Below are 12,255 nucleotides of genomic sequence, written 5' to 3'. Positions count from 1 at the left end.
AATTCTTTATTCTTTTTATTACTGTTATGCTTTTATAAGACCATAAACTTTATCCCTTTGTCCCTTTAGCTCCCAAACTATATTACAAGTATTCAATGGTATCTATTATTTGTCATTACAAATCATGTCCCATTGTTCTTGGACACAAAAAGATTTTTCCCTTTGTTTTTTTTTTCAATACTTTAGATAAAAGTAAATATTTTTAGAGGTGCATTTTTGTTGATCATTTGATAATTTCATGCAAGTATACAATGTGTTCTGATTATACTCCCCACCCCACCTCCAGGCCCCTCTTACCTCCTCTCTGTCTGTATGAACACTTCCAGCCCATCCTCCCCACCTCCACCCCTACTACCGGTTTCTTTCTCAGGTTATTGACATTTGGTTTAACAAAATAAAGAATATTTAACAGCTATAAACTCTTGGGAAAAGATCTCAGATACATCAGTTTATATGAATGTTATGTTAAAGTCTATGTAATGTTATCAACTTAAGCATCCTTATAAAATTTAAATCCTAGCTTCAGTCTGAAGGAGAACACAAGTGATCACAGTTCCCTATAACCTTCACTCTGTCAGAATTCAGATTGCTTCCATGGCATTTCATGCAACCTGAGAATAGCTTTGAGACCATAAAACAGTTATCTTTAAAAGAGGCAACTGTGGTCACATGCAAGAAATAGCACGGCAGTCTAACCAATGTACCTGGTCCACGCAAGGGAAACTGAGCTCTTGCTCCATCTCCCCAGTGCGGTCTCAGATCTCCACCATCACTGTGGCGACCTTCAACACCACACTGGCATCATTCAATGTAGGCTACGCGGACTTCTTCAGTGAGCACATGAGGAAGCTCTGCAGCCAGGTGCCGATCCCAGAGATGCCGCATGAACCTCTGGCATGTGCCAACCTGCCGCGAAGCCTCACAGACTCCTGCATAAACTACAGTTACCTGGACGACACAGAACACATTGACGGCACCAACAACTTTGTCCACAAGAACGGCATGCTGGATCTTTCTGTAAGGGGCAGTACTTTTCCTTATGATTTCTAGAAAGACTCTTTAGCATAATTTTTACAAGGTTGGGCGTGTGGATATCTTAGAAATATTTGCTGAATCTTAAAATGAAGAAACTACCCATGTAAAAATTCCACAAGGCTAGCAACCCTCTTAAATGTACCTTTGGGCCTTTTTTTTTTTTTCAAATATTTCATTAGATTTGATCTTATCTCAGAATGTTTTTACCTTCCCAATGCCTTAGTGAATTAGAGTACACATATGTAAATAAATTTAAATGTGTGTTCTGTTAAGCCTCTGTGTTTTTCCTAAAATAAAAATGAGGAGTTCTTTTATTTTTCTTTAGTTACATAATCACCAGGACTATGAACCTCCCATGATGCCAGAAAAATAAATGAATAGAAGTCCTTGATAGATTTAAGCTTGCCTTCTCAGGAATGCCTGTTTTGAGTACAGTCATTAGCCAATGAAAGGGCTTGTTATATTTTACAATTATATTTCACCAACATTTTTATTATACCCTATGAAACCGGGCTCAGCAAATAATTTAAGATATTAAAGTCGATACAGGATCGTAATTTAAACATGCAAATATTGTGCACCTAAAATTGAAGGTTAAATAAAAATACAGTCCTGAGGGAGTCAGTGGTCCTGTGGAATACATGTATAGAAGTCGTTGTTCTTCATTATTTGTGGGAAGTGAAATGCAGAGGATTAAAATGTTCTGTATATAAAAGTCAGTTTAGTGAGTTCATTTGGGCAAATGATTGTTTTTTTCATTAACTCAAGTGCTTCATTACTTCCGTCTATGATCTCTTTGGTTGTAAGATTGGAAGAATTAATTGACCTACTAAATGTCTTGAATTCATCCGCCTGCATAATTTACAACCATTTCTAATAGTTTATCATTTAATCCAATGAAATGTATCAAACATAATAAGAGACTTTTGGAAGAGGGACTGTGGGTACTGAGTTGTCCTGTGTTTACCTTTGTGTTCTGCAGGTGGTTCTGAAGGCTGTTTATCTCGTTCTTAACCATGACATCAGCTCTCGCATCTGTGATGTGGCACTTAACATTGTGGAATGTTTGCTTCAACTTGGTGTAGTTCCCTGTGTAGAAAAAAACAGGAAGAAGAGTGAAAACAAGGAAAATGAGTCTGTGGAAAAGAGACCGAGTGAGGGAGCCTTCCAGTTCAAAGGCGTGTCTTCAAGTTCCACCAGTGGCTTTGGGGCCCCTTCTTCAAGTGGAGCTGGAGATGGTGGAGGAGAAGAAGGAGGTGGTGGAGATGGAGGAGGAGGTGGAGGAGGAGATGGAGGAGGTGGTGGAGGAGGTGGAGGTGGCCCTTATGAGAAGAATGAGAAGAACCAAGAGAAGGTATAGCAGAATTACATGCTATATCCTTAGGCATTTATTTGGCACCCAGAATTATTTTCAATGTGTATGTGCATGTGAATGTGCATTCATATATGTATATGAGTGTGAGAGTGTGTGTGGGGGGTTGCTTTTCTGTTTTCCCCAGATATTTATGGATTAGAGTAAAGACTCACTAGAGTCTGAAAGGAATGATGTTAGAAATCTCTTGATGAAGTACTCAGCAGACTTGAGTAGACAAACAATAACTAACATTCTGTCTATACAGATTTGTGGGACTCCAAATACATATTAGGCTATACAGTACTCTCTAAATTTTAAAATATTCTCATCACCTTACATAAGATAATGGTGATATTTGAAAGAAAGGAAGCACCTATTTTGTAGCAAGATGAAAAGGGTAGATGTGTACTTCTTCCAGTTCTGGATGCTGGGAGGTCATGGTCTAGGTGCATGATCATGATCATTGTGTGCCTGGTTCTGAATCCAAACCTGCCATCACTCATGCAATGTTAGCACCGTTTCATCTTTATTGTTGTTGTGGGTTATTGGTTTGTTTGCTGTGGTTGTTTGGTAGATTGCTTTTGTTTGTTGTTGTTTGTCTGGGGGGAATTTTGTGTCTCGTGGATAACATCTCAAACCTACTATGTTATCATTATTTACAGTCTGCCACCAAGGATAGCCTCTTTCTCAAACATTGTGAAGTTAGCCTAAGAGTGTACTGAGAGTGTGCTCAGACTCTATAACAAAACATGTAGAGTGATCAACAGACGTCTTTATTTATAGAGACTGGAAAGTCCAAGGCTTCAGAGCCCGTGGAAGTTTCCTGCAGCCTCTTCTCTTGTCTAGAAGGTGACTGCCATCCCTCTGAGCTCACATGACTGCCCTCTGGGCAAGTGCAAAGAAATACTAGGAGACCTAGTTTCTCCATGAACTTAGTTCCACTGGCTCAGGACATCAGTTAATTAAATTAATCTCATTTAATTCAAATTACCTCCCAAGTCCAGGCCAATACCAACAGATGGAGAGTTACAGCTTTGGTGTTTGAATTTTGAGAGACATGGATGTCTAGCTATCTGACTTTTTTCAGTGTTATATTGACACAGGTTTGGTACAGAAACAGCTATCTGGCCTCAGGTCTTTCCTGTGTCAATGTGTCATGCCCCTGAGGCTTTCTTATTATTATTGGATATTCCTGAATTTCATTCTTGCTGTTTATCATCATGCCTATGGCCTGTGGATTTATCAAGAATTTTTCTATTTTGTCTAGATACAAATTGTCGCAGTTTGAATTCACATAATTCACACTGATTTCAAACGAGCTTTGAATTGAAGTTTGTAAGTTGAAATAAACCAGAGAAGTCTTTAACAGGTTCCAATCTGCATATCATGCTGAGTTTACAAGTAAAAGATTACACTGTAAACAGTTCTATAATTTGTTACATAAACTATGGATTGTCTACTTTTCTGTTTAAAGTATCATTTTAATATATAAATAAATGGTACTGCACTTTCTTAGACTTTCTTTCCCACCTCTAGAACACAGGTGCATATTTACTCTTTAATCTCCCATCTCTTCATCTCACAATTTGCTTATATCCTCCCAGTATTTGTGAACTCTGATCCAAAAATCTATTAGAATATTCTTGGATTCTTACTCTTTTATTTAGAACTGTCTTAGTCTTATATCATGTCTAGATAATATCTTAAATACTATTTTAACTATACTAATTGTATAAATTATTAATTATTGTAATTAGGAGATTATTACAATAATTATTACATTAAATTTATAGCTTGTTGTTATAAATTTAATTTTAACCAAAATTACCATGTGTGGAATATTTTAAGGTCAGATTTTATGATCTACAAAAACTACCAAGATGTAAATATTATGCAATTACTTATCAAACTGCAATTAGACTTTATGATCTACAAAAGTCTAGTGTACCTTAAAACCATGTTATTTTCAGTGGGACAGGGTTTAACTGCTTTTGGCAATTTGGTAATACCAGGAAAAGAGGAAACCAAGAGAGAAAGGAAACACTAATTTTCAGTTCTTTATTGGTCACTAGCCTATGATAAGACCTTAAAGTATCATTTAATAACTCTGATTTCTGCCTGTAGCCTTGTACAGCTTTCTTCACATCTCTGGTAAAAGAACATCCAAAGGCCTACAAAAATAAAGTCTGGATGGATATGTACAAAGAGTTTTCAGAACTAGAAAAGCTTTTAAAGAGCATATGATAATTTTCAAACATGAATAAATCAGCCTTCCAAAGAACCCTTGCCAGAGTGACATTTTCCAAGGTGCAACTGTATAAAGCTGCAGTGTTCCTGAATTACCCAAAGGCAGTCAAAGAAGGGGACCTGTGAGGACACAATCTAACCTGTCTTTACTAAGCCACCACTATAGATCCTAATCTGCATAAAGTGGCTCTGAGGGACAGCAGTGCCATCTGCATAGAGATAATACTTTGTTCTCCTCTTACTGTGGACATCCTATGTTGTAAGCTACCTCACATATTATCTCTATGAGAAAAGTATTGTTATGATTCTGTTTCTAAAGAACACAGGGTTTTAAATATTAATAGCTTCCCTAAGATTACACAGCTATTAATTATTGAAACTGCAATTTGGACCCAAACTAGAAATCATTTTTTCCCTTAGCAAATACATAATTACAGAATGTTCTCTGGATTCAGGATGATTATTCAAAGCTGTCACCAGGGGATGCAAAGTGACTTTTAATCCTCTTAATTCTTTATGCTCTAGCTAGCCACTGGAGAAAATGTCTTCAGGCAAACAGCATGGTGTTAGATGGTTACTAGAGACAGCTTTGCTCTCTGGGGTGGCCCTCAGTTGAGGCAGGTTAACCATCACCATTTCTACCAGCTCAGAGAAGATATGTTTCATCCCTGAAATGTGGCTCTCTGAGCCCCAAACGCATCGGCTACCAGAACTCACAGATGAGAAAAGCTTGATGCGTTGACAATGTGAAGAAGGAGAAGCTCCAACACACCATGTTAAGGTGCATGGAGATGTCCTTAGAAGCCACTAGCCTTTTCACACCCTACCCTCATTACCATATTCTTTCTACATTTGTCAACCTGACAGTGTGACTAGTGGAAAACATCCCTCATGACTGCAGAGTAATTTCTTTCCATTATTTTATTTAGTCTGTATGGAAAACCTATGAGATAGGGAGGGTAGTTATTAGTACCCTCACTTTACAGACAGAAAAAGGCAACTGCAAAGAGACTAATTAATTTGTGCAACTGTATCAAATCACCAAAAGCAACTAAGGACCATGAGCTAGAATTCTGCTCTGTGATGCACGTGCTAATGGCTGAACGCAGCCAGAAGGAACATGGAAACTTCAGCTAAACAAAGATAACAGCCCTCCCACCGTGGGCTCAGCATCATTCCTCAGTAAAACTTGTTCATCTATGGAAAGAATTCAAGTTCCTTTTGAGGGATCCCTGTTTTCCACTCAAAAAGCAAAAGGGACAAAAGATAACCAGTTTCATAATTCATCTCAGGAGGGCTTCCTAGTGAGCCTCAAGAGGGGAATCAAGCTGAATGCCAAATTCTATACATTCTACTTTGCTTTTGCTTATTACATATATTACAATATGATAGAAGTATACTCAGGAGATTTTTCTCAAAAATTTCAATCTTATTACCATAAGATTCCCAAGTTCCTTGGGGCTGGAAAAATGTCTCAAAGGTTAAGAGCACTGACTGTTCTTCCCGAGGTCCTGAGTTCAACTCCCAACAACCACATGGTGGCTCACAACCATCTGTAATGAGATCTGATGCCCTCTTCTGGTGTGTCTGAAGACAGCTACAGTGTACTCATATACATAAATAAAATAAATAATTCTAAAAATAATAAATAAAGATTCCTAAGTTCTAGACTTAGATCAGTTCTAGAGAGCTGGTAATTCTCTTGCCTGGGGATGTCATCAGAAACCTCTGATACCTGATACAGGTAGTTTCCAAGAAAATCTATTCCTCTTCACTATTGGTCATCCCACTGGCTCTTTCTAGGTTGTTTTTCTGATTGTCAAGACTGATTATGAAGAGCACTGACTTTCAAGGATATGAAAGTGTGTCTTTTAGTAAACACATTCAAATCCTGCATCATCAGAAGACACTCAGAATGGTATGCAGTTTCTTGGTTAGTTCATTTGTAAGTTTTAGAAAAGTGAGTTTGTTGAGCTCTTCACAATATCATTTTCTAAACTGCCATAATGCATTAGGTTTTTGAAATAGAATACCAAAACGAGTTAGGCGGCAAAGTGAACTGACTTGTCTTTCTTTCTCACTGTTGGTCACTAGGATGACAATATCCCTGTAAGCAACCATAGGCTCGCTCTCACCATGCTCATCAAAATAGTCAAGTCACTGGGATGTGCCTATGGTTGTGGAGAAGGACATCGAGGGCTCTCTGGAGATCGTCTGAGACACCAGGTATTCCGAGAGAATGTAAGAGAATTAAAGTAGATTCCATTTCCTCTTTCTCTCTTTCTCTCTCTCTCTCCCTCTCTCGTTCCTCCTTCTAAATGAGGAACAAGTCCTTTGACAATGAGGGTCAATGTTCCCTGAAAATAGTGTATTTAGTAGGTGATGAATACTGTCTTGGGGCAAGAGGATTCCCTCATGACATCTAAAAATGAGGCTTAGGAAAACTGGTCTGGCTCCTGCCTCTTACAGACCATTTGGGAAAGAGGAGCAGAATCAGAACATCTAGAAAGAAGTTTGAAAGAACTTTGCACAGATGAATGCATTTAGTAAGCGTCTGAGGACCTGTGCAGATGCTCCTTTGATCAGCTGGGTAACATAGAAGAATTTTATATTAGAGGAACAGGTCAAAGGCATTGATGTTCTTACTTAGAAATGGAAAGTGGCCCTTATTGGGACAAAGCAGGACTGTATAAGTAGCCAGGCATCTGGCTGCTTTGCTTGAGAATGACCCTCAACTTCTGCGTGTTTGATCATGTTCCTTTGAGCTGTATGAAACTTGAAACTCTGCACTCGGGCTTGCCACTGTATTGAGTGTGGTTTGTTGCAGCTTGCTTTCCATTGCATCTGCATCTGTCGCCTTTCCTTCTGACTTAAGCAACAACCCACCTCTAACAATCCTGGTCTGGGATAATTACCTCAATTCTAAATTGGAATTGAAATTATAAGAAAATAGTTCTTTTAAATTTTAATGCAAATTTGAGCCCAAATTTCCTTGGCACACCTTGGCAGAGTTTGAGGATTATGTCAAAATCAGATGCCAGCCCCTTTTCTCTGGTGCAGATTTTGTCATGAAATGTTCATACAGTATTAGCATGCTAGATATTTTGCTTAATGTATCATCTACCATTCATTGATTTACCCATTTATCTTTCTTTTATATTTAATTATGTTATAGTATTTTGGTTTATTGTATGAATATGGGAGGTATAGTCACAATAGTTAACATTTAAATTCCCCAACTCAGACATTTTGACCAAGATCTAGATTTTTGAGACCAAAATTTTTTTAAAAAAATTTAAAAACAGTAATAAGGCAATAAAAACTTCCAGCATATCAATTCTTATACATACTTATTTTTAGTTTTGTTATAAGATAAATAAAAAGTGTTAGGGTTAACCAAAACACACTATGCCTCATGCAGAAGACTAATTTCATGAACTTCAGACTAAAATATAAACAGAAGCTTCTTTCTGGAGGTATCCATTGGCTTTGAGAACTGTGTTCTGTTTTTTCTGGATTTACAGAAAGCAGAACTAGTTGGGTCAGAAGACAAGTTACTGTTATTACATGGCCAAGAATATTTTATGTTTCTGTGAGACTGGCCAGTTTTTGTTTACATTTTCAATATGATGTCTTGGATGCTTTCTGATCATCTAGAATGCTTCTGTAAGCATTATAGAAAATACATGCACAAGTTTGAGAATCTTCCCCAGGAAAATGTCTAGATTAAGATCTACATATTTCTGGGTTTCTGCATCATGGAATTTTCCAATGCAGTCTTACTTGAAAAGTTAAAAATATGTCTCACCTTTAGACCAGACAATTCGGTTGTGGGGGGTATGTGTGTGCATGTTTAAAGTTATATTCCCTAAGTGCCTAATAGTTCTAACACAAAATCCCATAATAATTCCTAAGTCTAATAATTTGTTAATAGTCCCAAATTATTGAAAAGAAATTAGTTAATTAATATGATTTCTTAAAAATATAAAAAGTGTCTAGGGACTCTAACATGTAATCCCTTTAATATTTAGGTTATTAATCTAGTGATTTACTAGTAGTCCCAAATTATTGAAAAAAATTAATTAATGTTTTATATATTTTGAAAAAATAGGATGTTTACTCGGAATAAACATTTTAAAGGTTTGAAATATCTTAAATTTGATTAAACTTCCCATTGAACTCTTATCAGAATTGTAGATAGTCTTGCAGTCACCAAAGGAGAGATATGCAACTATACCTTTACAGTATGCTTTATAGAGAACCTGAAGTAATTTGTAATTTAGAGGTTTAGGTTTTATTCTCCTTATAAATATTATGATGAAAATCTTTACAAATCACATATGGAATGATAGTTAAGTCAGCACAGATCACATGATAACCATGTGCTTTGTAAGCATCATCTTACCAGACATGAGTACAGGTAGGATGAGAAACCATCTCCCCATCAACAGGTGGAGAGATTACAGCCAGATCACACTACAGAGCTCACACTGGGAATTCCAAGCTTCATCCTTTTTTATTATTTGTTTTTTCCTTTCAAATATCCAAATACTTTGCCTGGGTCATGACCACATCAAATAGTAACACAACTTAAGTATTTTTTTTTCAGGATTACTAGATAAAATTCCTCAATAGATTCCAATTCTCAGGGAAAGTCTCCCAGCTATGGCTTCAATGCCTACACCAGACTGCAAAATTTTCCATCCTCACAGTGGTCGCTCCCAGTTGTATCCCCCTCTCCTGGTCCTTTAGCCCTTTCCCTCAGCTCAGACACCTCTGCCATTACCCCCATTCCATCCCATCCTTAGGACCTTTCACGTGTCTCTTTCATTCATATAGTCTTCTTCAAAATACCAGTTGATCTCCAGTTTTGGGCATCTCAACTCCTTGTTAGGAGTGGATGGTATCTAAGTATAGTTTCTCAAGATCATCAGTGTCTAAAGTGTTAATGAGAGTATTTCACAGGAGAACTAACTACACCTCAGTAGGCAAGACCCTGGCTTCTGGTATTGATTCTACCATAGAACTTACAGTATCACCTTGGTAAAACCCTTGACTTCTTTCTGCCTCATTTTTTCAGTGTAAGGAAAGGGCAATTGGCAAATAATAGTCAGAAGTGTGCCTTTTCATGTACGAAATGTGTGGCTCACAGCAAAACATCATTCAAATGAGGTTTATCCTTTAATAGTTAGAGAAGGCTAACAGCCTCCTCGTGTTCCCACAAAACTATTCTGTCTAAAACTTCTGTCACTGATTGTCACTTTGTTGATTCTGATGGTGGGAATTATTCCCTCTTATTTTGCAAGGTGACAAAACTATTTACTATACCATAGGAAATATACTGTTATTTTGAGCAGAAGGGTTGTGTAATGAGACCAAATATTATTTAAATACCATACTTTCTTTCATATTCAAATGCAGACAGATAATAAATGAATATAATATTTTATGCCTTTTATATGTTCCAAGAACCCTTTCCTTCTTGCCCATATAAGAGGTCATCGTACTACTGAAGCTATAACTCAGTTGATAGAGTGCTTACCTAGCTAGTATCCATAAAGTCTATAGAATAATACACAGTAGCACATTAGCAAGGTATGATTACAGTTGTGCATATCTGTAATCCTAGCATCCAGGAGACAGAGGCAGGAGGATTAGAAGTTCAAGGTCATCCTCAGCTATATAAGCAGTCCAAGGCCAGACTAGGTTAATTGAAAATCTACCTCGAAAAAATTAATTAATAATAAATTAATCAAAAACAATGTAAACATCCGCTGGATTTCCACTCATTACTCTCTTGCCTGCACTTTCTTCATTAAACATATCTAACTTCAAAGTGCCTGGACGTGTGAGACGGACATGATTTTTCCAGTTGCCCAGAGCCTTTGAGCTTTCCTAAGAGTGGACCACGGATACTTTGACCTACTTCAATTTTACTTCTTGGGTTATTTTCATATTTTTTTATGATTTCAGATCATAAAATCTTGACCTTGGTGAAAAGACTGAGTTTTCTGAGATCAGCACTGAACTTTAGCGTTGAGTCCCCCACTCCCACCCCCCACCCCCAGAAATAATCTTTCTGAATACAAGCTCCTGGGGGGGGGGCTAGTTGGTTCCTGCCCACTTCTTATTCAAACAACCAACCCAAGCATGGGGAGGATCCCGCAGCAGTGAGGGGGTGGGGGAGCCTGCCTCCTGGGTCTTTTGTCTCAGATGAATGGTACCTGGAGCTTAAGCTGGTGCTTGTGACTTTTTCACTCCTCTCCCTTCATTGCAGGCCCAGAACTGCCTCACTAAGCTATACAAGCTAGATAAGACACAGTTCCGACAAACCATGAGGGACTATGTGAACAAGGACTCTCTCAATAATGTAGTGGACTTCTTGCATGCTTTGCTAGGATTTTGTATGGAGCCAGTCACTGACAGTAAGTAAAGCCACCCCCTGAGTGGGAGGAGCAGCCACTTGTGTGGTCAAGCAGGTAGTGTTTCCCTGGCATACTCGATGCCTGGGGCTAGAAGGAGATTTTGTGTGCCTGTACACATGTGTGCATATATGTATGGGGCTATGTGTAATAAGGAATGAAACCAAGAGATGTTTCAGATTATCTTATGACTCAAGATGTCCTCAAAAGGTAATGAATCTTGCTGAGCAGAACTTTGGGAGCTCTGTCTCTCCCTTGACCTTCTTTCTGTATATGACAATGGAGATGGAAATCAAAAGGCTAGGAAATTTACTAGTCTAATAAGTATGAAATTTCTGCAATATGTCACTAGCAGTGTTTGGCGGTTTTTTTTTTTTTTTACATAATAAACTAGTAAAGAAAAATGTAATTAGCATGAACATTGTAGCGACATAATTGACACACATGCCTAGAGATTTAGTTTGTTTAAATTAGGCAAATATATAGATCAGTAACTTGTTTATAGTTCCCTGACTTTAAAAAAGTATGCAGGCCTAAGCTACAGGATGAAACTAGAACGTGCCAGTCACATTTGTATAAAATGAACACCTTTAGGACCTTCTAAACGCTGATTGCAGTAAGGAACTGGAAACCATGTTGTTTCAAATGCATACTTTGACTGGAGCTTTGAAGGCAACAACGTCTTATTATAGATTTAAGGCTCATAAGACACATGAATGAAGTCTACTAATTTATAGTAAAAAAAAATCTATGTGTGTAGAAGCAGTTTTCTCTTGATTATTCTTTATTATCTGGTTTTCACAGTAGGAGAAAATATTGCTTCCTTGGGGAACCCCTGGAATAACATACCCTATCAGAACTAGTTTACACTAACCAGTTGGTAAATTTGAAAACAATGAATTGCAGATTGTAGTTGAGATCTGTGAAAGAGAATCCAGATTAAAAAATAAATGTCTCTCCTCTCCTTCTCTTCCTCTCTTGCTCTCCCTCCCGATCTCCCTTCCTCTCCCTCTCTCCCTTTCTCTTAAATCAATTTTGGATTTAAGCTTAAGGATTCCTCTTGCAAAGCCATAGGATGTGTACTTGTCTGCGGAAGACTTGTGGATATGTGAAAAGAAAAAAGAGGGCTATAAAATATTGTGGCAGTTCACAGCCTTCAGTCTTCAGCATTTTCCATTCTCTGTGTTAAGGAATTGC

General features: G+C 37.7%; 1 protein-coding gene across 5 annotated transcripts in view; it reads left to right on the top strand.

Moving 5' to 3' along the window:
• The window catches only part of Unc80 (unc-80 homolog, NALCN channel complex subunit), a 181,223-nt gene that overhangs the window by 33,804 nt on the left and 135,164 nt on the right, over positions 1-12,255 (top strand). For 4 of the 5 annotated variants that reach the window (XM_052193538.1, XM_052193537.1, XM_052193539.1 and 1 more), the window contains exons 12-15: positions 749-1,017; positions 2,018-2,389; positions 6,731-6,877; positions 10,914-11,061. In XM_052193538.1, the coding sequence (XP_052049498.1) occupies positions 749-1,017; positions 2,018-2,389; positions 6,731-6,877; positions 10,914-11,061 (936 nt within the window). The remainder of the gene's footprint in view (positions 1-748; positions 1,018-2,017; positions 2,390-6,730; positions 6,878-10,913; positions 11,062-12,255) is intronic. The other variant, XM_052193540.1, reaches the window with a different exon arrangement.

The sequence above is a fragment of the Apodemus sylvaticus genome, chromosome 9, assembly GCF_947179515.1.
Source record: "Apodemus sylvaticus chromosome 9, mApoSyl1.1, whole genome shotgun sequence".
In the NCBI taxonomy this organism is placed as follows: domain Eukaryota; kingdom Metazoa; phylum Chordata; class Mammalia; order Rodentia; family Muridae; genus Apodemus; species Apodemus sylvaticus.
Note: the sequence above shows the minus strand (reverse complement) of the source record. Positions and strands in the feature narration are given on the sequence as shown.